This window comes from Peromyscus californicus, unplaced genomic scaffold (genome assembly GCF_007827085.1).
Source record: "Peromyscus californicus insignis strain IS unplaced genomic scaffold, ASM782708v3 Scaffold_3__1_contigs__length_106647218, whole genome shotgun sequence".
NCBI lineage: Eukaryota > Metazoa > Chordata > Mammalia > Rodentia > Cricetidae > Peromyscus > Peromyscus californicus.
In genome coordinates, this window is record NW_026294551.1 from 105,405,034 (window position 1) to 105,430,712 (window position 25,679).

Here is a 25,679-nt window from a genome sequence, read left to right on the forward strand (position 1 = left end):
AGGTGTAAAGGGCATGTCCAGGGTGACCGTATTCTGTTCAGCAATAAGAACAGTAGATTCTGACACACACACTCACTATCCACAGATTCCCCATGAAGTACCAGAGCAGTGAGACAAACTTCTGCAGACAGCGCTGGAATCACAAGACATCCATCTGTAGAGAAGAAGGGAGCAGGACGCCAGCCTCACTCTACACTGAAAAGTTACTTCAAGAATCATACACTTAAACACTACTGCATCCATGTTTCCGGAAAAAAATACTAAAGAACAGTTTTGTTTTTTGTTTGTTTGTTTTTCAAGACAGGGTTTCTCTGTGTAGCTTTGCGCCTTTCCTGGAACTCACTTGGTAGTCCAGGCTGGCCTCGAACTCACAGAGATCCGCCTGGCTCTGCCTCCCGAGTGCTGGGATTAAAGGCGTGCGCCACCACCATCCGGCGTTAAAGAACAGTTTTTACCACTTTAGTTTCTTATGACATAGAAACAAATACAAGGTAAAATATTTCATCAAAATAAAATAAGACTGGGGCAGCGGCTCAGTGGGTCAAGTGCCGCACAGGAGTGAGGACCAGAGTGGATCCCTCACACCCACATAAGAACCAGGTGTGTGGTGGGCAGTGGTGAACACCTTTAATCCTCGCACTCAGGAGACAGAGGCAGGTGAATCTCTGTGAGTTCAAGGATAGCCTGGTCTACAGAGTGAGTTCCAGGACAGCTAGGGCTACACAGAGAAACCCTGTCTAGAAAAGTAAAAACAAAAGCAAACAAACAAACAAAAGCAACCCCCAAACCAGGTGTGGTGTGTGCCTGTCTGTAACCCACACACTGGCAGGGCAGAGTCAGGTGATCCCCAGAGATCACTGGCTAGCCAGTTTAGCCAATCACGAGCTCTAGGCTCAGTGAGAGACCGTGTCTCAAAAAGTAAGGTGGGGAGCAATAGAGGAGAATTCTTGAAGTGAAGCCCTGGCCTCCACATGCACGCCTGCATAGATGATATCATGGCACTTGTGCACATGCACACACATACACAATTAAAAAAATATTTATTTATTATGTATACAGTGTTCTGCCTCCATGCATGCCTGCACACCAGAACAGGGCACCAGATCTCATTATAGATGGTTGTGAGCCACCATGTCATTGCTGAGAATTGAACTCAGGACTTTTGGAAGAGCAGCCAGTGCTCTTAACCTCTGAACCATCTCTCCAGCCCATGCACACATTTTTTCTTTTTATTATTATTATTATTAGATTTTCTGTTCATTTTACATACCAATCACAGATTCCCCTTTCCTCCCTCCTCCTGCCCCCAGCCTTCCCTCCCAACCCACCCCCCAATTCCCACCTCCTCCAAGGCAAGGTCTGTAGCTGGAGTTTTTCTGGTCCTGCCTGGCTCACAGTCAGGACAAATCTCTCTCACCTGCCAGTCCCACAGCTGCTCAGACCAGAACCAAGTAAACACACAGAGACTTATATTGCTTACAAACTGTATGGCCATGGCAGGCTTCTTGTTATCTACTTCTTCTATCTTAAATTAACCCATTTCTATTAATCTATACTTTGCCACATGGTTTGTGGCTTACCGGTACCTTACATCTCGCTTGTCATGGCGGCAGCTGGCAGTGTCTCTCCGCCTCAGCCTTCCACTTCCCAGAATTCTCTTTTCTGCTTGTCCTGCCTATACTTCCTGCCTGGCTACTGGCCAGTGTTTTATTTATTAACAATCAGAGCAACACATTTGACATACAGAACATCCCACAGCAAAGGTCTCCCATGGGGAGTCAGCAGAGCCTGGTATGTTCATTTGAGGCAGGTTGAAGCCCCACCTTCCTGTACCAAGGCTGTGCAAAGTGTCCCACCATAGGCACTGGGCTCCAAAAAGCCAGCTCATGCACCAGGGATGGGTCTCGATCCCACCGCCTGGGGACCTCCTAAACAGTTCAAGTAAACAACTGTCTCACTTATCCAGAGGGCCTAGTCCAGTACCATGGGGGCTTCTCAGCTATTGGTCCACAGTTCATGTGTTTCCACTAGTTTGGCTGGCCATCTCTGTACATTTTCCCATCATGATCTTGATGTCCCTTGCTCATAGAATCCCTCCTCTCTCATCGATTGGACTCCTGGAGCTCGGCCTGGCACCTGGCCATGGATCTCTGCATCTGATTCCATCAGGCATTGGATGAGGGTTCTATGATGACAGAATATTCAACCATCTGAACACCAGAGCAGGCCAGTTCAGGTATTCTCTTGACTATTGCCAGTAGTCTAAGGTGGGGTCATCCTTGTGGATTCCTGGGAACTTCCCTAGCACTCTGCTTCTCCCTATTCCCATGATGTATTCATTTATCATGGTATCTCTTTCCTTGCTCTCCCACTCTGTCTTTGTTCCAGCTCGAACCTCCCATTCCCCTGTGTTCTCATCCCCTATCCCTTACCCTCCATTACCCCCACCACCACCCCCAGTTTGCTCATGTAGATCTCATCTATTTCTCCTTCACTGGGCGATCCATGCATCCTTCCTAGGGTCCTCCCTACAGATGTAGGTTGCAGTCTGGCTATCCTTTGCTTTACATCTAGTATCCACTTATGAGTGGGTACATACCATGTTTATCCTTCTGAGTCTGGGTTACCTCACTCAGGATGATATTTTCTAGTTCCATCCATTTGCCTGTAAATTTCATGATGTCATTGTTTTTCTCTGCTGAGTAGCACTCCATTATGTATATGTACCACATTTCCTTAATCCATTCTTCAGTTGAGGGGCATCTAGGTTGTTTCCAGGTTCTGGCTATTACAAATAATGCTGCTGTGAACATAGTTGAGCATGTATCTTTGTAGTATGATTGAGCATTCCTTCAGTATATGCCCAAGAGTGGTATAGCTGGGTCTTGAGGTAGATCGATTCCCAATTTTCTGAGAAACTGCCATACTGATTTCCAGTGGTTGTACAAGTTTGCATTCCCACCAACAGTGTAGGAGTGTTCCCCTTGCTCCACATCCTCTCCAACATAAACTGTCTTCAGTGTTTTTGATCTTAGCCATTCTGACAGGTGTAAGGTGGTATCTCAGAGTCATTTTGATTTGCATTTCCCTGATGACAAAGGATGTTGAGCAATTCCTTAAATGTCTTTCAGCCATTTGAGATTCTTCTGTTGGGAATTCTCTGTTTGGCTTTGTAGCCCATTTTTTATTTGGATTGTTAGGTATTTTGATGTCTAGTTTCTTGAGTTCTTTATATATTTTGGAGATCAGTCCTCTGTCAGATGTGGGGTTGGTGAAGACCTTTCCCATTCTGTAGGCTGTCGCTTTGTCTTATTGACTGTGTCCTTTGCCCTACAAAAGCTTCTCAGTTTCAGGAGGCCCATTTATTAATTGTTGCTCTCAGTGTCTGTGCTGCTGGTGTTATATTTAGGAAGTAATCTCCTGTGCCAATGTATTCAAGACTACTTCCTACTTTCTCTTCTATCAAGTTCAGTGTAACTGGATCTTTGATCCTTTGGACTTGAGTTTTATGCATGGCGACAGATATGGATCTATTTGCAGTCTTCTACATGTTAACATCCAGTTATGCCAGCACCATTTTTTGAAGATGTTTTCTTTTTTCCATTGTACAGTTTTGGCTTCTTTGTCAAAAATCAGGTGTTCATACATGTGCAGATTAACGTCAGGGTCTTCAATTCGATTCCATTGGCCCAAATGTCGGTTTTTATGCCAGTACCAAGCTCTTTTTATTACTATAGTTCTATAGTAGAGCTTGAAGTCCAGGATTGTGATGCCTCCAGAAGTTGCTTTATTATACTGGATTCTTTTAGCTATCCTGGGTTTTTTCTTTTTTTCATATAAAGTTGAGTATTGTTCTTCCAAGTCTGTGAAGAATTGGCACACACAATTTTTTAAAGAGGGAGCTGGAAGCCATACATTGGGATGAAACATTTGTAGAACATCTGACAAAGGATGGATATTGAGAATATGTAAATTCCTACAAATTAGCAAGAGATATAGATTACCAGATAAAATACAGGCATGTGAACTGAACATACACTTTGTTAAGGAAGACAGACACACAGCCAACAAACACACCGTCATTAGGCATCAGAGAAAAGAGGGACACAGTCATTGGTAACTACACACTTACCTGGAGGGCTAAATCAAAGTCCGATTCCAGCAAATGTTGGCAAAGAAGGGAACTCCTGGGACGTCCCAGGTTGTGACAGCACAGATGGGCTAGGGAGATGGCTCAGGGGGTAATGCACTTGCCGTGTAAGCAATGAGGAAGTGGGCACAGCTCTCTAGCACCCACATAAATGCAGGCTGGCACATAGGGGCGGCCAGCCTATAATTCCACAACCTGAGAGATGGAGATGGAATATCTTGAGGCAAGCTGGTTAAACATACCAGCAAAATTGGTGAGTTCTGGGTTCAACAAGGAATCCTACTTCAGTGAATAAGTTGGAGAGCAGTAGAGCAAAACACAAGACATCAATCTCTGGCTTCCACTCTTATCAGTGTATGTGTGCACATGCACCTGAACACATATATGCCCACATCCATGCAAACATGCATTCACACATGTATATATACAATAAACAAATAAATGGCATAGCCACTTGGAAAGAGATCAAACCGTTTCCTAGAAGATACACACATCTAACATAAGCCCCTCCTTGCTACATGCCCAACCCTTACTACTTATCCCCCCCCCCCCCAGTTAAAGACTGTGATTTTGGAAAAAAATAATCAATGATTTGGACAGAATGTTTACAAGAACTTTATTTACAAAAGTCTGCAACTGGAAATAGTGTAGGTGTTTGTGGAGAATGGATAAACTGTTGGTACAGGTAACTCAAACTTAAAAAGGGGTGGGGTATCTCAGTGATGAGGTACCTAATGTCACAAGGCCCCGGGTTACATGCCTGGCACCTGAATGAATGAATGAATGAACGAACGAACGAACGAACGATAAAGAATTTGTTGCATGCACAACACAGATAAATCCCATAGATAAAATGTTATGCTGAGAGAAAGAAAACCCATCTCCCTCACTGCTTCCTTAGCTCTGGGGATGGAATGCTGAGCTCAAACATGTTAATCGAGCACTCTGCCATGGCACTACAGCCCCATCCCTGGCTTATACCATCTTGAGTATAGACCTTCTCATTCAGGTCTCACAAAGTCTGAGAAGAGATCAGTCTGTGGTGAAAAAGCTCAGTCCTGATTGCCTCTGAGGCTGGAGTGGAACAGGGGCGGACTGAGAAGAGGCCCAAGGGACAATTCTGGGGCAGTAGTATTGGTAAATGATTCAGTGGTACCTTTAAGAGTCCAGTATTTCAATCAAGGGATGCTCCCTCCAGGTCCACAAATATAAAACAACTACTAACTGGCCAATGACACACATGAAGTATGTATAGGGGTGGGGTGAAGTATGTAGGGGTGGGGTGGTGAAGTATGTAGGGGTGGGGTGAAGTATGTAGGGGTGGGGTGGTGAAGTATGTAGGGGTGGGGTGAAGTATGTAGGGGTGGGGTGGTGAAGTATGTAGGGTGGGGTGGTGAGTATGTAGGGGTGGGGTGGTGAAGTATGTAGGGGTGGGGTGGTATGTAGGGGTGGGGTGGTATGTAGGGTGGGGTGGTGAGTATGTAGGGGTGGGGTGGTATGTAGAGGTGGGGTGGTGAAGTATGTAGGGTGGGGTGGTGAAGTATATAGGGTGGGGTGGTATGTAGGGGTGGGGTGGTGAAGTATGTAGGGGTGGGGTGGTATGTAGGGTGGGGTGGTGAGTATGTAGGGGTGGGGTGGTATGTAGAGGTGGGGTGGTGAGTATGTAGGGTGGGGTGGTGAAGTATATAGGGTGGGGTGGTGAGTATGTAGGGTGGGGTGGTATGTAGGGTGGGGTGGTGAGTATGTAGGGGTGGGGTGGTGAAGTATGTAGGGTGGGGTGGTGAAGTATGTAGGGGTGGGGTGGTGAAGTATATAGGGTGGGGTGGTGAGTATGTAGGGGTGGGGTGGTGAGTATGTAGGGGTGGGGTGGTGAGTATGTAGGGGTGGGGTGGTGAAGTATGTAGGGTAGGGTGGTGAAGTATATAAGGTGGGGTGGTGAAGTATGTAGGGTGGGGTGAAGTATGTAGGGGTGGGGTGGTGAGTATGTAGGGGTGGGTGGTGCAGGCAGAGTGACAAGAGTGGCATCCCCATTGGCAGGCCATGGTTGGCCGCGGAGCCTCTCCAGGCGGGCTCCCCTCCGCCATGCTAACACAGGCAGAACCGTGTTTCTTTAACAGATGCTGTATCCCCTCCAGAATCCCCATCCCACTGCAAGGTCTGGCTGGGTCTGCCTAAGGCTCGAGGCAGACAGACGGTCCACGCCTGGCTTCTCCTGCCGGCACTCTGGATTCCTCTCTCTCCTGTAGCTAGAGTTTTCCTGCCTGGCCCACAGTCAGGACAAATCTCTCTCACCCGCCAGTCCCACAGCCGCTCAAACCCAACCAAGTAAACACAGAGACTTATATTGCTTACAAACTGTATGGCCGTGGCAGGCTTCTTGTTATCTACTTCTTCTATCTTAAATTAACCCATTTCTATAAATCTATACCTTGCCACATGGCTTGTGGCTTACTTACCGGCGTCTTCACATGCTGCTTGTCATGGCGGCGGCTGGCAGTGTCTCCCTCTGCCTTCCTGTTCTCAATTCTCCTCTCTCCCTCTCCCGCCTATACTTCCTGCCTGGCTACTGGCCAATCAGTGTTTTATTTATTGACCAATCAGCAACGCATTTGACATACAGACCATCCCATAGCACTCTCCCTTGCCCTCCCGCCATGCGGCTCCTTGTCAGCTACATGTCCGGCCTCATGAGGCTCGATTCTCTTTATTCTCCTCCTGGACAGCTGCTGCAACAGCTGGCCTGCCCCGGGACTTTTGTTTTTTTAGTCTAATAAAATCTCCTTGATCACCTGTTTGAGTCCATTCTTAAATTCTTTTATGAGACTAAGAACATCAAAGGAGGACCCCAATTTCCCCTCTGTCATCTAGTGACCCCCAAATTCCTATACATGAATGTTTACAACTGAGAAATTCATCAAAAACCAAGGTGACTGGATGGCTGGATGGCTGGGTAGGTGGGTGATGGAAGAATGGGTGAGTAGGCAGATGGATGGACAAATGGAAGTAAGACAAACAGACTAAGATGGCAACCATATACAGTTCAAGTGGTGAGTAAATGGAGCTTCCTGAACACTACTTCGTTCATTTTCCCAAGATGTTAGTGGGGACAGTGAACACACACAGAGCTGCGAACAGGCGCAGAGCTACTGTGCTGAATTTGCACTGCAGCCTGCCAGTCCAAGGACTACAGAACCACACGCAGAGCCACAGAATACCCTATTACCACACCTGTCTGAGCACTTGGTGAAAGCATTCTAGAAGCGTCCAACCACAGCCTACACCCACTAAGCCTCTGGGCTGTGGCATGAGGAAGCCAGAAACTTACTCTGAGGGCTTAAGGAGGTATCAACATGGCCTGGAGGGCAGCTCAGGCAGGTGTGGGGAGAGGGTAACTTAACATCTCAGTAACTGTGTCTCTGTCAGCTCCAGGGACAGAGACACAGCCTACCACCACTACAATCTCCTGTGTACCTGGGAACATTTGGTATTTTAGTTCATTTATTCCACAACAACTCTGGAGGTAAGTTTTATTATCTTGATTTTATGAAAGAGAAGGCTGAGGCTCAGAGGGCATAGAAATGTACCCAGGAACACACAGCTGGAACTGGGATGCAAACACAGTTGCCCAAGTTCTGTCTAGAAAGCACATCTCACCCCCACCAACTGCTCTCTAGAACAATGGCAGGGTCTGTGCACATGGGCAGAGCTTTTCCAGCAATGAGTGCTGGATATATTCCTGAGTGAGTCTTGGGTACAATGTAGACAGTCATCAGCTTTGGATAAGGAAGCTGTCTCCCTCTCATGTAAGATTTACTTTCATACAGGACCAGGGGGTGGTCACAAGCACACACATTAGGCCTTGTGCACGTACATTCATGTGCCAGCTCACAGTGTTTTGTGCTTCACCTTTTCCTTTTTTGTAATTTTTAAAGATTTATTTATATATGTATGTATGTGCACATGTGTGTCAGTGCCCATAAGGGCCAGAAGGAGGCACTGGATCACCTGCAGCTGAAGTCACAGGTGTCCGAGAGCTGCCCGGCCATGGGTGCTGGGATCTGAATTCTGATCCTCTGGTAGAGCGGTAAGAGCAGTGGTAGCCACTGAGCTGTCTGTTCAGCCTCACAAATCATGTGTACCCCCCAACCCCCCTACAGAGGCCTGAACCTAAGGCCTCAGGCATGCCAGGCAAAAGCACTCTAGCACTGAACTACATCTCCAGCCCCCCTTTTCCTTTAAACATTAGTGTCAGGTGGGGGTGCAGCACAGTGATACGGTGCTGGACTAGTGCAAAGTGAAGCCCTGGGTCCCCTTTCCTACACTTCAAACCAAACCAAAATCAAAGGGCCCCCCTAATCTCACGCCTTTAAGTCTAAAGCTTGGCAGAGCCCACAGCTCTGGCTTGCTCCCTCCCTGTCTCCACTTTCCACTTAGTGGAGCCACAGACTGAGCTGGGGGAGGGTTAGGAGCCTCGGAGTGGGGGAAAGTCTTCCACACATGGAGGTGTGCAACTCCACCATGGGAGCTTGAGGCAAGGAACAGCTAGAGGGCAAATGCGGCAATCGCTCCAAAGAAAGAGTTAAAGGTGAGTTTCTATGAAATTTTTTTTAATTCATCTTTTTGAAATTCATTTTTTACTTTTATTTTCATGATACAAAAGCATTACATATCCAGAAGTGTCTGCTGTGGAGTGTCCTGCAGGAGCGCATGGTGCTTTGCCACTGTGGAACCTGTCTGAATGAAGGCTTGATGCATGCTGCAGTTCTGCTATGGTCTCACGCACACACACACACACACACACACACACACACACACACACACACACACACTGAATCTGGCACTGTGCATAGGAACAGAAAATCCAGCTTCTCAATCTCATACCATCCATGTGAGACTCTGAGGGAAAGGAACTTGAAATAATGTGCTCTCAAAGCCCAGGTATCTGCTGAGATGACCCTGAGTCAGCACAGGAAGATCTCCATTGAAAAGACAAGCCTAAGTGCTGTTTCTAGGCAGTGATGGTGGGAAGCAGGGGACACAGTGACCATGACGTGTGATGACAGGCTGAATGGAGGGGTGTCCAGGCACACCTCCAGGCAGGGCAGAGCTCAGCACGAATATGCCCAGCACACCCTGGAGGCTGGTTCACCCGGCACGGTTCACAGCTGACTTCCTCCCTGGGTGGACTTGCCAACACTCATCAGGGCAGGACAGGTTTTCCAGGAGCAGGAAGTAATTAGTTAATAACAAACACACCTGCCACAGCCCTCAACTATGATGTATGCCAAGGGTCAGTTTAGATGAAAAGGGGAAATAGAGACAGCCAAAAACGAAAGAGTAGTTTTTGCAGGAGACAGACTTGGTTCCAAAGCCCTCCCATGCTTTCCTCATTTGATTAAGTGCATACAGTATGGCTTCCAAACAGGCAGGCTGGGCGAGCTCTCCCTCAGCAGCAGCACGCTCAGTGTGCTCCACCCTGGTCTCTGTTACCACGTGTCAGGGACTTCAAAAAGCATGGCAGGGCTATCTGCGACGGTTCCTGGGGGGAAAGGAGAAGCAGATTAAGGACATGGACAGTCACTAGGGGAACACTGCTGGCTAGCAAGGACAGCACCCTGTGCCCAACTGCAGACAAGCAGGGAAGGACTGGTGCACAGGTAGGTCCTGGACTTGGGGACAGACCCAGCACATGAAGGGGAAGACACAGGAACCTTTAGGGAGGTGGCAACCCTGGCCTGCTTTGGCGGCCTGTTTGCACACAGATGGGAGTTTGGGTGTAAGCACTTCATGTACATGTGCATGCAGCATTCCCTGCTGGACACCAAGCTGGGCATTTAATTCACACACTTCATAAAAGCCACCAGGGAGCCATCGATGTCCCCATGATAGTGGTGAAAGAACAGACATAGAAAGGTAAGGGACTTAAATCTACCAAGTGCCTGAGTGAGTTTAGAGCAAGCACTAAGCTCCTCACTAGAGCATCAACAACCTGAGTTTTCATGAGAGGGGAGCAGCTGGTACCTGCAGGAGAAATACCAGGGGTAGCAGGCCAGTGAGGACCACGGGTCCTAGGACAGCAACAACAGCCATGGTTTTTGCAGAGGCAGTGATGCAGGCTGAGTCCTCCTCTGGGTCAGTTACAGTCAGGTTTCCTGTAGGTCTGAAATTCTTCCACTTCTGCCATTTGTGAGACAGTGGCGTGTGTGTGTGTGTGTGTGTGTGTGTGTGTGTGTGTGTGTGTGACAGTGGCAACACAGCTGGACTGGTATGTGAACCACAGCATCTAGTCTGGCTTGAGTGTGGACTGAGCTGAGGAAAAGCATGTTCATAATGGAAAGCATCCAGGCCTGTCACTGAGGCAGACAGGGAAACAGGCAGAGCCGAAGCTCTGGGCTCTGACCACTCAAGAGTGAATCCACTAACCTGTCTCCTCTCTATCCTGACAGCCTCTGTATCGTACTGTGTGGTGACAGAACCTGGCAAGATGCCAAAAGAGGTTGTGAGGGCAGATACATCCTGATGCACCATGGCACAACAGAAACTCAGCAAACGGCTATTTCTCCAGCTATTTGGGTATTCTGTCACAGGTGAAGGCATCTGGGGTTTACCTTCTAGTGTATCTAGGGTAAGCAACTGACAACATTCTGTATGGCAGCTGTGGGACATCACACACTGCTTCTGCCACACACTCTTTGGAAAACAAAGTCCCCCAGGCTGGCCCACCTCTTAGTTAGCAGCCTTGGTGCAGGACACAGGCTGAGACTCACAAAGCTGAGTGCTCAAGCTCTCAGGCAGACACTGGGCCGCACGCTCCCTGACACTCCACACAGCCCCACCCCAGCAGAACTGAAATCCCACTCCTGCTACTTTCAGAACCTCTGTAGTCACTCACAACAGGGCTCACTCAGAGAAGAGAGCAACAAGACTGGTTGACTCAGTATGTTCAGCCTCTGACGACCCTGGCCTGGCTTGCAGACACAAACAGGACTGAGTACTTAAACCAAGATGGCCACGGGTCCAGCGAGTTCTGCCTTGCAGCCAGAGGCTTTACTTAGGAGGCTTCAGAAAAAAAGCCCACTTCCCCCATGTCCTCCAACTCAGCGTCAAGGTGTCTCTCCTGTGGTGTCTTTTTTTGCAGTACTGACGAAGAAGTACAAAATCTACTTTGTTTTCGGTTCACACTGTTCAGCGCTGTCAGCACTGCTTCAGGGGAGGAAAGAAAAGCCCATTTTATTAGAATATCCTATGTTCAAAACCCTAAATTACCGATGTATCGTTTTCACTTAAAATGATGAAAACTACAGAAGAAATTAATCTATTAATGTATTCTATAGTTATGTGTTAATTTTTAAGAGATTGACCTCACTGGCCTCAGACTGGCCCCAGACTCCCTGTACAGACCAGACTGGCCCCAGACTCCCTGTACAGACCAGACTGACCCCAGACTCCCTGTACAGACTGGACTGACCCCAGACTCCCTGTACAGACCAGACTGACCCCAGACTCCCTGTACAGACCAGACTGGCCCCAGACTCCCTGTACAGACCAGACTGACCCCAGACTCCCTGTACAGACCAGACTGGCCCCAGACTCCCTGTACAGACCAGACTGGCCTTAGAGTCATGGGGATCCTTCAGCCTCAGCCTTCCAAATGCTGTGATTCTAGGCATGCACTGCCAAGCCTAGCCTTTTTAGAGAATGTGATGGTGATGGCTGGAGAGATGGTATGAGGAGCTGCAAGCAGGACTTCAGTCTGTTAAAATGAAGCTACAGCACACGCAGACAATGTTTAGGCATATGTTTGACTGCTTGTGCGATTTTTGTTAATTTCAATGAAATCCAGCAAGCTCTCTACAGATCAGGACACACGCAGAGTGGAAAAGGCCCTGTCCCTGACTGGGGCACAGTCAAGCCTGCTGCCCAGCACTGCTCTGATCTCACTCTTGATTGTCAACCAGGGCCACTGTCCCCAAGTGACACAAAGAAAAAGAACTGTATCTAGTCCAGTGTCTCCTCATCTTGAACACACAAGCAGGACCTGGGTGAAGTACCAGCTAGCTTCCTTGCAGGGCACATTTAAGGAGTCTAGGACTTTGGACAGACTCTCAGAACCTCTGTGTTCCTAGCCATAAAGCAGACAGTGATGGATTTAGGGACGGAACTGCCAAGTATTCAGACCTGTTCCGCATGTACCCAGGACATGGGGAGCAGCGCAGGGACTGGTCTTTCTAGTGATGAGGAGCCATCCAGACCCTTGCTCCAGGGTTTGCACGTACGGGCTGCTTGAGGCCTGTGTGAAGTGAAGGCACAGCTGGGTCGGGCAGGCCTGGGCCCCTGGTCTAATTCTCACACTCCCTAAGTTCTCAGAGCTTGGAGCCTGGGTCACTACAAGGGCCATGGTTCCCTCTTTCAAGGCTTTTGTAAAAACATAAGAATCAAGTGAAATAAGGCTCCCACTATGGAGTCTGGCACACACTAGACTCTGAACACTTGCTAATTTCTCATTTCCTTGGCTTCTTATATAATTCTGTTTGTGAAGAAAATCAGGATGCCAGAGTGTCTCTGGGAACAGTGTCAAGTCTTCTACTGAAACTGAACACAAGGAGTTGCTTCTGTGTAAGTCTAAATGCATGTCCTAGACACTGAGGCTACAAGAAATATACATGCAATACCTTGATAATATAGTGGAGAGGGGAATTATGAAAATGGCCTGACCACCTCTCACAAAGAGACCTCAGCAGGCTTTGTGTGCCAGAACCAGAGCTTGTTACAGCCTCTCCGATTAAAATACATTATTGCTTGTCTCTTAAAGGCTTGTATTTGAACACGCAGCCCCAGCATGTGGTGCTACTTTGAAGGCTGTGGAGCCTTTAGAGGGTGGGGTCTGGCTAGTGGAATCAGGTCTTTGAAGGTTAAACCCGCCCTGGCTCTGGTCTGGCTCCCTCCACTTCCTATCTGCCATCACCAGAACAAGCACGGCCTGCTGAGCAGCTGCCCCCTGCTCTACCCACACAGACAGAAGCACAGCTGCCACTGTGCTGAACTGAAGCCCCCGGAAACCAGGAGCCCAACAAGCCCTTCCTCCCTCCAGTTGCTGTGCCAAGTAATTGTCACCACAATGCAAGAGCTGCTGTTCATCACGCCTAGAGACAACAGCTCCGGGGATTACCACATGGGGTCTGCCCTCAAGTGAAGCCCTGCTATCATTTTGCTCCCAAAATATGAGCCTCCTGAAGCCTGAAGCAGCCCATGATCAGAGTTAGTCAGACCAATACCAACCTGCCAAGGAAAGCTCTTTCTTCATTCTTTTTAACTTCTTGGCCCTTTTCCGTCCCTCTGGGAGGGGGTCTGCACAGGAATCTGTCTGCTCAAGCTCAGAGTCAGATATCACTTCTCTGTCCTCCGAGCCAGATTCCCCTGGGTCAGGACTCAGATTTCTCTTTCCAATCATGCTAGTTGCTGCGAAGCTGCAATGTACAAGGTGAACAACATGAGTGTTGTTAGGAGCAGGAAGAGGGAACAATGAACATGGCTCAATGGTAAAAGTCCTATGAACATGTCACTGGTGGGCAGCATCTGAACGGAGACCCAGCCTTCATCTGGGGACAAATTGGTCAGACGCAGACTCTACCGCATGCTGTGTACACAGTGCAGAGCTGAGCTGTTTCAGCATTAACAACTCTTTATAGAAAACCCTGGCTGCATCTCAATAAAGCTACAGCAACAAAGGAGTGAGGAGGAGAGCTGCTCTGAGTCAGGATTTTGATGGCACTGAACCAGAAGAGAGCAGAGCGCCTTCAGAACCTGCTGATGATGCAGAGCAGGACGGAAGGACTGCTGATCCAGCTGCTGTTGCACGTTCAAAACTTGAATAGCTACAGAACACATTCCGCCTTTGTGTAATTCTCTTCTCTTCTAAAAAGGTAAACTGTTAAGCTTATAATGAAACCTGGGTTTGTTTTTAAGGCTTTATAGGATTTGACACATTGAATTAAACTAGATTATAGGTCTGATTTTTCCTTAAGAAAATACATTCCTTGAAATAAAACTTGATGAAAACTAGACCGTATGGCCAACAAGTCCTATCTCCTTGAAATAGGTCTTGTAAATAGATTTTTTTAAATGATGAAAAGCATTAAAAAAACAAAAACAAAGCATTCCATTTAAGGGAAGCCTGCAAGCAGAGGAAGCAGGGTGAGCAGAGAGAGAAGAGTGCTAACCTCATTCCTGTTAGCTAGGAAGTGTCACCAACAGATACTCAAGTCAAAACTCTGGCTGGCCAATTCTGTTCTCATGGGCCTCCCATCTCCTCTGCATTTCACCGCCCTCTAGACAGTCCCCCTGTGTGAGGAGGGGTCATACCAGCCCTGGCCTCTGATGGCTGGCGTCCTGCTTCACCTCTACTACAGGGACAGTTTGTTCCTGTTCTTAACTTTTTGTTGTTTTCAGGCAGTGTCTTACTCTAGCCCAGGCTGGCCTTGAACTCATGATCCTCTTGCCTCAACCTCTCGAGTGCCAGAAGTGCGAGCATGTGCCACCATGCCTAGCTAAATACAGCTGAGGAAAAAGGAAGATGCCCATAGCATCATCTGTGGGAAGGAGATCATTGTTAAAACTTCATGCTGTTCATGGCTTCGAAACTGGTAACAGTGGCAGGGAGAGGGCACAGCAGGTAATGGTACCTGCCACAAGGCCTGCCAGCTGGAGCTCTATCCCCAGGCTCCTGACAGAAGGAAAAAGCTAATAACCCGTACCCTCGTGCTGCCGATGTAGCCTCTATCAGACTCTAGATGTCTGTGAGTACTTGGGTTTGTTTCTGGACTTTGTGTTTTATGATTTTTTTTTTTTTTGATAGGGCTTCTCTGTGTAGCTCTGGCTGTCTTGGAACTTGCTCTGTAGACCAGGCTGGCCTCAAACTCAGAGATCTGAGTTCTGCCTCTGCCCCAAGTGCTGGGATTAAAGGTGTGTGCCTTTAATAGATCAGATAAATTTTTGTTAAACATTATGTCCTAGAGGCCACAGACCCCAGAACTCAGAGCCCAGAGAAAATGTCCAAGTCTCCTTCCTTTGCAGCATGGGGTGACCCTGTGGTGATATTTTGTTTGTACTCTAACAAATAAAATTTGCCTGAAGATCAGAGGACAGAGCCAGCCACTAGATTAAACATAGAGGCCAGGCAGTGGTGGCACACACCTTTGAACCCAGCACTCAGGAGGCAGAGATCTGTCTGGATCTCTGTGAGTTCAAAGCCACCCTGGACTGTATGAGATTAATCCAGTCTAAAGGAGAAACAGAGCCAGGCAGTGGTGGCACACACCTTCAATCCCAGCACTAGGAAGGTTGAAACAGGAAGTGATATGGCTGGGCAGAGAGAGGAATATAAGACCAGGAGGAGACAGGAGCTCGGCCCTTTGGGCTGAGGACTTGGGCATTCAGTCTGAGGATTCGTGGAAACAGGATCTCCCCCTTTCGGCTGAGGAGTTGGTGAAGTGAGATGTGGCTGTGGCTTGTTTCCTCTGATCTTTCAGCATTTACTCCAATATCTGGCTCTGGGTTTTATTATAAGACCAATTAGGATTCGTGCAACATGGTTTAGTAACTTACAAGTTTCTGAATTGCCTAAATTTTCTGAAACTATCTAATCTTTAAAACAACAACAACACACTACTCTAAGGTATTACCTCTTTGTTTTCTGAGACAGTCTCTTAATGTGTAGGCCAAGATGGCCTTGCACTCTGATTCCCTGTACCTCCCCGTTCTGAGTACTGGAATCATGCTCAGCCTACCACCAGGTTTGTGTGTGTCTGTTATTTTATGTATGTGAGTGGACACAAATTATATCAGCAAAGATGAACTTTCTCAAATTGCTGTTAATACAAGTGGGAAAGGACACATGGAAGGCATTCTTCACACTATCCACATAAGTGCCTAACAGACAAATACTAAAGTGTGAAAATGTAAGGACAGAAGTACTAAAAGAAAACTTGGAGAATTTCGACAGCCTAGGTATGGAAGATGCTTTCCTTGTATGATTTGCCACCCACATACAGTCAGTTTTACAAATTTGACTTCATGAATATAAAAAATTTGTGTATGGCAGTTGTGTGAGCAAAGCAAAAAAGAAAGATGATAAAGCAGCATAAAATACTGACCACATATACCACAGACAAAGGGTCATGTTCCTAACATATAAATTACTCAAAAGGAAGAAACAATATGTTAAAGGAGAAAGCTGTAAGACACACATATGCACACACTCCCTAAACATGTCCATGATGCAAAAGTACAATGCTGAAATGTGCCCTCACCACTAGGTTAGCAAAAATATCCACACACTTGTGATCTGCTCTGTGAGAAGATGGGGATGGGCACTTTGGTGCATGAGAATGAGAACACAACCTTCTGCCAGGGAGATGGGGACACCTAACAAAACAACATTTGGATACCCCTCAAGACAAAAAGCCTGCTTCTAAGAGTTCAGAAGATAAACATCCAACAATGCAAAAATAGAAAATGCAAAAAAATGTACGTGTGTCATTCATTACCAAGTCATTTCTAACTGCAGAATACAGCAAAGCAACTAGAGGTCTAAGTATACAAAACTGAGTGGCTAGACTACAAAACGTAACAACTAATGAAGTTCAGAGCATTTTCAAGAAAAGACTGAAAACACCAAACAACCAAGAATGTCTATGCAGCTGTTTCCAGTAACAAAAGTGCAAAAACGTAAGGTGTGAAAGAGCACCTAATATGGCTGTTACCTTCAGTCACACGGGGTGTGATGAAGAACTGGAAAGGCCCTGAGTGCGTCAGCAGTGGGTGAGTGAGGAGTGACGACACAGGCTGATGCTGAACAAGCCAGGGAGCGTGCTGCTGTGGTGCACATGAGCACACACTGGAGGGAGGATGAGCGTGGGATGGACTGGGAGATGCCAGGGGTGAAGGGCTTACTGTGCGAGCAGGGAGATGGAAGTACACAGGAGAACCCCACAAGCTCCAAGTGCCAGGTCCAGCTAGTCTGTCCCATGCCACAAGCAAAAGAGACCCTGGTTCAGTTCCCAGAACCCACATCTGGCAGCTCACAACTGCCTGTAACTCCAGCTCCAGGGAATCCAAGGCCTCTGGCCCCCAAAGGCACTGTATTCACATGTACACACACACACACACACACACACACACACACACACACACACACACACACACATCTTTAAAAGTAGTACCACAAACAAGTGACCAAGTGTCACCACATAATCCCTTAGAGCCATTTAATACTCAATGCAAGAGAGTATTAAAGAGAGGAGAGTGTATACTTAAACATGATTCAGAAATACATTATCAGCCTAATAACACAAGGAAAGCCATCTTGGCCACGTAATAATGTCTCATTTGAGGGAATATTCTTTCTCCAGGCTCCCAGCTTGGAGATAAGATAGGTTTTTTTCATTCTTCTGTGTCCCTGCTCATCCAGTAGCCCCTCGATTACCAAATTCTCTTAGGAGCTGCCATACACAAAATGTTTATATTTATGAAGTCAAACTTACAAATCTTGACTGTATTGCAGCCATGTGAGCAAAGCAAAAAAGACCCCCAGTCCTATTCAAAAACTCCTGCTGACTCTCCCCACGGGCACAGACAACTTTGCCCTGGACTTGGACAACAGGGTCCTGGTTGACCCATCTCAGCCTTTCCACTTCCCTCCAGCCTCTGTCCCTTTATAGATGCACTCCTCCTAATGTTGCCAACGTTCCCACAAGTTGGAAAGTGAGCAAGGACTCCAAGCTCAAGGGCATCTTTGGTTTTCCACTACAAACCTCAACAGAACCCACCTGCACAGCCTCCAGGATCACCTCTTTCTCACCTCCTCCTTCCCTGGCTAAGACACAGGTTTACTTATGCATCTATCAAATGCTATCTCCACAGTCCAAGGACATTCTGCGCTTCCTGTTTTAGTGTTCCTGTTCATGCAAAGTGCCTGCTTCCTTGGCCCTTCCTGTTTAAACAACACAGTTTCTGTTTAGTGTTCCCTGTCCTCCATGCCCCAGGGCTCTGCCGGGCTTTCTCAAATGATCTTCCTTCTTATTTATACTAAACAGAAAAAGTACCCACCAATGGAAAAACTGCTAACCACCCAGGGATTCTTTTTTTTTTTTTTTTTTTTTTTTGGTTTTTCGAGACAGGGTTTCTCTGTGTAGCTTTGCGCCTCTCCTGGAACTCACTTGGTAGCCCAGGCTGGCCTCGAACTCACAGAGATCCGCCTGGCTCTGCCTCCCGAGTGCTGGGATTAAAGGCGTGCGCCACCACCGCCCGGCCACCCAGGGATTCTTACTGTGAAACACACCAGAGCAGTAACAAGTGAGGTGTGTTCTTACCGTGAAACACACCAGAGCAGTAACAAGTGAGGTGTGTTCTTACTGTGAAATACACTTGGGCAGTAATGAGGTAGGAGTTAGCGATACAGTCACAAGGTGAATCACAAAAAAGTTCCAAGCAGATGATGGGAACTTCATATAATACTGAGGGAACTTCACAATGTCATTTATTATGGAATTCCAGAAAAGACAAAGTTGACAATATACGGAGAAAAAATTCAGAGGGATGATGGGGGTGGGAGGGCACAGGTTCGGTGGAACTTGGAGCCAGCCTGAGCTACACAGTGAGTTCAACAACAGACTGGGTAACACACAGAAATCAACCAAGACAAGGTTGTCCACTTTCTTCGTACTGTGGTGATACTGTGTTCCCCAATATACTGTACACCTTAATAAACTTATCTGAGGTCAGAGAACAGAACAGCTGCTGGATAGACATAGAGGCCAGAAAATGGTGGCACACACACTTTTAATCCTAGCATTCTGGAGGCAGAGATTCTTCTGGATCTCTGTGAGTTCAAAGTCACACTGGAAACAGCCAGGCATGTTGACACATGCCTTTAATCCCAGGAAGTGATGGCAGGAAGCAGAAAGGTATAAAAGGCACGGAAACCAGGAACTAGCCTGGTTAAGCTTTTAGGCTTTTGAGCAGCAGTTCAGCTGAGATCCATTTGGATGAGGACACAGAAGCTTCCAGTCTGAGGAAACAGGATCAGCTGAGGAGTTGGCAAGGTGAGACTGTAGCTTGTTCTGCTTCTCTGATCTTCCAGCATTCACCCCAATAACTGGCCTTGGGTTTGATTTTATTAACAAGACCTTTTAAGATTCATGCTACACCGTACCTATTCAATGAGACAACTGAAAGAGATCAAGAGGACACTGGAAAGGAAGAAGTCAAAGTATCCTTATTTGTAGATGATATAATAGTACACATAAGTGAGCCGAAAAATTCCACCAGGAAACTCCTATAGCTGATAAACACTTTGAGCAAAATAGCTGGATACAAAATTAACTCATAAAATCAGCAGCCAGCCTATATAAGTGACAAATGGACCAAGAAAGAAATCAGGGAAACAGCACCTTTCACAATAGCCTCAAATAATATGAAATATCTTGGGGGTAACTCTAAACAAGAAAGTGAAAGAACTTGTATGATAAACCCCTTTAAGATACCAAAGAAAGAAACTGAAGAAGATACCAGAAGACGGAAAGATCTCCTATACTCATACAACAGTAAGATTAATGGCCATCTTACCAAAAGCAATCTACAGATACAGTCCTGAATAGTAAAAGAGCTGCTGGAGCTATCACCATCCCCAACCTCAAACTCTACCGCAGAGCTATAGTAATAAAAACAGCATGGTGTTGGCATAAAAACTTGTTGATCAATGGAATCAAACTGAAGACCCAGACATAAATCCACACATCTATGGACACCTGATTTTTTGTAAGGAGGCCAGAAATACATAATGGAAAAAAAGACAACACTTTCAACAAATGGTACTCATCAAACTGGATGGCTGCATGCAGAAGAATGCCAATAGATCTACATTTATCACTCTGCACAAAACTCAAGTCCAATGGATCAAAGACCTCAACATAAGACCAGTTACACTGAACCTGGCAGAAGAGAATGGGGAATAGCCTTGAATGTACTGTCACAGGAGACAACTTACTGAACAGAACACCAATCGTGCAGGAACTAAGACTGATAATTAATAAATGGGACCTAATGAAACTAAAAAGCTTCTGTAAGACAAGGGACACCGTCAATAGGACAAAATGGCAGCCTACGGAATGGGGAAAGACTTTCACCAACTCCATATCTGACAGAGGGCTAATATCCAAAATATATAAAGAACTCAATAAACTAGACATCAACAAACCAAATAATCCATTTTTTAAATAGGGTACAGACTAACAGAGGAATCTCAAGTAGCCAAGAAACACTTAAAGAAATGTTCAATATCCTTAGTCATCAGGGAAACGCAAATCAAAATGACTTTGAAATTCCATCTTACACCCGTCAGAATGGCTAAGATCAGTCACACAAATGGCTGGTCATGGTGGCGAGGATGCATATCAAGGGGGATGAACACTCCTCCATTGCTGGTGCGAGTGTAGACTTGTACAGCCACTGTGAAAACCAGTGTGGTGGTTCCTCAAGATGGAAATCAATCTATCTCAGGACCTAGCTATAAAACTTTTGGGAATATACATGAAGGATGCCTCATCCTACCACAATGACATTTGCTCCGCCATGCTCATTGCTGCTCTATTTATAATAGCCAGAAATTGGAAACAAACTAGATGTTCCTCAACAGAATAGTGGATAATGAAAATGTGTTACTTTTACACAATGGAGTATTACTCAGTCTTTGTGAGTTCGAGGTCAGCCTGGTCTACAAAGTGAGTTCCAGGAAAGGCGCAAAACTACAGAGAAACCCTGCCTCGAAAAACCAAAAAAAAAAAAAAAGACATCATGAAATTTTAAGGCAAATGGATAGAACTAGAAAAAAAAAAACATCCTGAGTGAGATATCCCATACAAATATGATATACATTTGCTTGTATGTGGGTATTAGGTACAAGGGCAATGATAATCATGCTATAATACACAGAACCTCAGAGAGTGAGTACAGAGTAAGGGGTTAGAGCATCAGTTCTCAACCTGTGGGTTGCAACACCCCACAGGGTTGCATATTGGATATCCTGCATATCAGATATTTACATCACGATTCATAATAGTAGCAAAATTAGCTATGAAGTGGCAACAAAGTAATTTTATAGTTGGGGGTCACCACAACATAAGGAATTGTATTAAAGGGTTGCAGCAACAGACAGCTCTCATTAGGAAAGGGAAACAGAATAGACAGACGTGGACAGAAAGGGGGGGTGGTTGGAATGGGAGGATCAATTTGAGAGGAGAGGGAAGAGGGGGATAAAGGAGGAAATATGGGGAGAGTCAGCTAAAATTAATGGCCAATTGATGAGAAGTATGGAAACCTAACACAGTGAAAGCTTCCTAAAATATATACATATACAAAGGTGATCTAAATAAAATCACCAAATAATGGGGAGACAGAACCCTAACTGAATATCTTTTGTCACCAAATGAAGCTTCCAGTAAAAGGAATAAGTTACATCCAATTGAGTTGTTGGCCAGAGGGATATCATGGGAGCCCCAAACAACCCAGGCTGTTGCTAAGACAATAGGTTGCTCTCCACAAACTGACTGCAAGGCTCCATCTGCTGAAGACAACACCCACACAACTCACCGAACATGGAGATGTCAAGCTGGTGCCTACATAGCGCCTTCACACCTATGTTCTAGTGTCTTGGTGCAGGAAGGTACTCTGCATGCCACCAAAGGAGAAGCATAAACACCAATCAGCCACAAACCTTTTGATCTTCAATGGTGTCCTGCCTGCAGGACATGCAGTACAATGGGGTAACAAATAGTGCGTATGAGAGTAACCAACACTACTGGATCTGACTAAAGACCCACTCCACGAAATGGAACCCATACCTGACACTGCTTGGGTGATTAAGAACCTGAAACTACACAGCCCAGAGACCTAGAGTAAAACCAAATACTACTATTCTACTAAAAGAATGTAGCAATAAAATGATTCCTAATGACATTCTGTTATACTCATGGATGCCTTGCTCAGCCATCATCAGAGAAGCTTCTTCCTGCAGCAGATGGGAACAAATACAGAGACCCACAGTCAGATAATATGTAGATAGTGAGAGACCTTGGAACACTCAGCCCTAAATGAGATGTCTCCATCATATCCTTCCCCTCAGGGATCTGGGAACCTTGTGAAAGAGGAGGCAGAAAGAGTGTAAGAACCAGAGCGGATGGAGGACACTAAGAAAACAAGGCCTTTTAAACACGAGACCAACACACATCTGAACTCACAGAGACTGAGGCACCATGCCCAGGTCCTACAGTGGTCTACACCAGATGGGGTCTAGGGCTGAGAGGAGAAGTGGACACATGTCCCTATCCTTAACTCAGAAGCAATCTCCAATTAATAGACACTGGCAAATGAAAATCTAGTTTCCTCCAAGGGAGTCTCAGTGGGGAAACAAACTACTCTTAAGGGTAGGCTGCATTTCCAGCAGCGATGAACAACAGAAAACAAATTCAATGGCATATTTGGAGGCTCCTTGTCTCATAATGTCATGTCAACCACACCCCAATTTTATATTATTTTAAAATTTTTATGTGATTTATTTATTTTTCTCTTTTTACCCTACAAGTCCTTTGTGTATATATTATGGCTTCCAGTTCATGTTTTTATGGGGTGTCTGTAACAATATCTTGTGCCTTTTCTTGGGCTTTTTTCATTTAGTTAGTTTTGTCCTATTCTGATGTGTTAGCTTTTATCTTATTTTATTTTATTATTATATTCCCTTAGAATATATTATAATTTTATTTTAATATAATTTTAATATAATTATAATTTTATTTTAATATTATATTCCCTGTTTGTTTTCTAATGAGAGAGAAGGGAGTAGCTCCAGATGGGAGGGATGGTGGGGAGGAAATGGGAGGGAGGAGTGGAAAACGTAATCAGGATATATCATGTGAGGGAAAAAATCATTTTCAATAAAAATAAATAAATTGGACAAACAAGAGCAACCCTCAGAGATTTCCTCTCTGTACTCAGTCCACCTCCCAGGACCCTCCCACAGTCCTTAGTGTGCCTTTCTAGACGTTCCTGTGAATGAAATCACCATTCCTGGTCCGTTGTATCTGGTTCTTTGAAAATGGCTGCATGGGGACTGCTGGGATTCTACTGCAGCTGCATCACCATTTGCTGACGTTGCTTCCAACGTCTGAAAATTATAAATAACACTGCTACAGATGTTAATGTAAAAGTTTTGTTGTGACTAAGTTTTAGGAAAAATATCTAGAAGTAGGATTTCAGAGTGATGGGAGAACACAGACTTAGGCTGGTGGCTTCAGGGTCCAGGAAGCTGCCACAGTACTTGCCGGCCACTTGCTGATCCTCCTAGAAGCGTCTGCTGCTCCACCCTTTCTAAAAATGTCTTTTTTTTTTCCTTCCTGGCAGTGCAAGACTGAACCTAGTGCTTCTTGAATGCTATCCATGGACCATACTTCCCCCACTCAAACTGGCTTTTCTTGTTATGAGGTATGAGTTCTTTATATTTAGAAATAAGGACAATTACTTTATTGACATAGACTTAGCAAATATTCTCTGCTAGATTATAGCTTCTTTTATAATTTCTAAGTGTGTGTGTGTGTGCATCCATGTGTATGAACATATACGGAGTCAGTGGTCAACTACAAGTGTCCTTCCTTAGACACGGTCTATCCTTTCTTACTCACTGATTTAGAGACCCCTGTCTCAACTATATAGCCCAGGTTGGCTTGACACTCTATGTAAACCAGGCTGGCACTGAGCTCACAATGGTGTGAGTGCTGGGATTAAGGGCCTAGCCATCATTCCCAGCCCTTGATTACTTTTTAGCAGAAGTAGGTTGAATCCATGGAAGCAAAACCAACAGATAAGGAAAATGGGGTGTATCATCTTTTGAAGAAAAGTATTACTTAATATAAACTCAGTTTATTAATTTTTTTCTTTGATGGAACATGGTGTGGTATTTAAGAAACTTTTGCCAACAAGGCTAAAGAGATAGCTCAGCAGGTAAGAATACTGGCTGCTGGACCAGTGACATCATGGATCTTTTTTTTTCCCGAGACAGGGTTTCACTGTGTAGCTTTGGAGCCTCGCCCTGTAGACCACCCAGTGACATCATGGATCTTAGAGGAGAACCTATAATCACTACTTAACTAAATCAGCATCATTTCTAACTACAGTCTAAACATTTGTCTCTATCCATACAGATAATGCAGTCCTCACCCTTCATCAGGGAAACTTCTCTTTGCAATAGACAGAAACCATTACAGAAAAACACAACCAATCAAAATGCAGAGTTGTGGCTCTCGGTCCCAATGGGTACATGCTTTCTTGTTGGACTATCTTGGACCACCAGCCCACAAATAATGACATGGAGACTTATTATTAATTATGAAAGCTTGGCCCCAGCTGAGGCTTTTTCCCAACTAGCTCTTATAACTTAATTAACCTGTTTTTAATTAATCTACATTCTGCCATGTGGCTTGGTTTCTTCTCCTCTGTTACTTTATGTCTGACTTGTTTTGCACCTCGCTGGAGTCTCCCTGCCTGTCTTCTTTCCAGAGTTCCTCTCTCTCCCTGGAAATGCCCCCATTCTCTCCCGACTAGCTATTGGCCATTCAGCTCTTTATTAAACCAATCACAGTGATACATCTTCACAGTATAAACAAATATTCCACAACAGATACATCTAAAAACACTCCTGCACCTGAGGCTCAGGGAATGTTAGGGAAGAGGGGATGGAAAGACTGTAAGAGCCAGAGAATCAGGGAGCTTGCTGTGAGATTGTGATGTCAGAAGCAACACCCAGAAAACCCCACCAACATGACTGCCTAAACATGGGCTGAATGAACAAGGAAGATGCCAACAGACATGCCAAAGTGGACAGGGAAAGACTACAAGCCCTCAACCCTACAAAAGTACTACAAGCAACTAAGGAATGCTGAGAACCAGAGAAACAGTCTACAGGGAAAAGAATGCCAATTGGTTTGTATTGCAGGATATTTCATCACACTGTGAACTCTGAGACTGTGCTATTTACTAGAAAAACCTGTTTCTAGTTGTGGTGTGGCTCAGCCTTAGCACACACCTTTTTTCTTTTTCTTTTTTTTTTTTTACTTTTATTGATTCTTTGTGGATTTCACATTATGCATTCTGATCCCACTTATCTCACTGTCCCCTTGCATCTGCCCTTTGCCCTTCCAACCTTCTCCCAAAACAAAACCAAATTTAAAAGAAAAACAAAAACAAGAAGAATCTCATTGTGGAAGCTGTAGTGTGGCCAGTTGAGATACATAGTTTACCCTTTAGTCTGCTCATCTTTACTTGCAAATGTTCATAGCCACGAGTCATTGATCTAGATGGAGGCCTTTGGTTTCTGCTATATCACTGATAATGGGCTCTCTCTGGGCTCCTCTTGGATGTCCTGTTGTTGTCCTGTGTCATAGAGATTCCGATGTTTTGGATCTGTAGTTTTGTCCCCTTCACA

General features: G+C 45.6%; 1 protein-coding gene across 9 annotated transcripts in view; it reads right to left on the reverse strand.

Moving 5' to 3' along the window:
- Positions 1-8,736: 8,736 nt before the first annotated feature.
- The window catches only part of Parn (poly(A)-specific ribonuclease), a 172,001-nt gene continuing 155,058 nt past the window's right edge, over positions 8,737-25,679 (reverse strand). For 3 of the 9 annotated variants that reach the window (XM_052759563.1, XM_052759564.1, XM_052759562.1), the window contains 2 exons: positions 13,430-13,617; positions 8,737-11,350 (listed from right to left, as the gene is read on the reverse strand). In XM_052759563.1, the coding sequence (XP_052615523.1) occupies positions 11,202-11,350; positions 13,430-13,617 (337 nt within the window). In that variant the 3' untranslated portion in view covers positions 8,737-11,201. Of the gene's footprint in view, positions 12,441-13,429; positions 13,618-25,679 lie in introns of all 9 variants that reach the window. The other 6 variants (XR_008222644.1, XR_008222646.1, XR_008222645.1 and 3 more) reach the window with 6 other exon arrangements.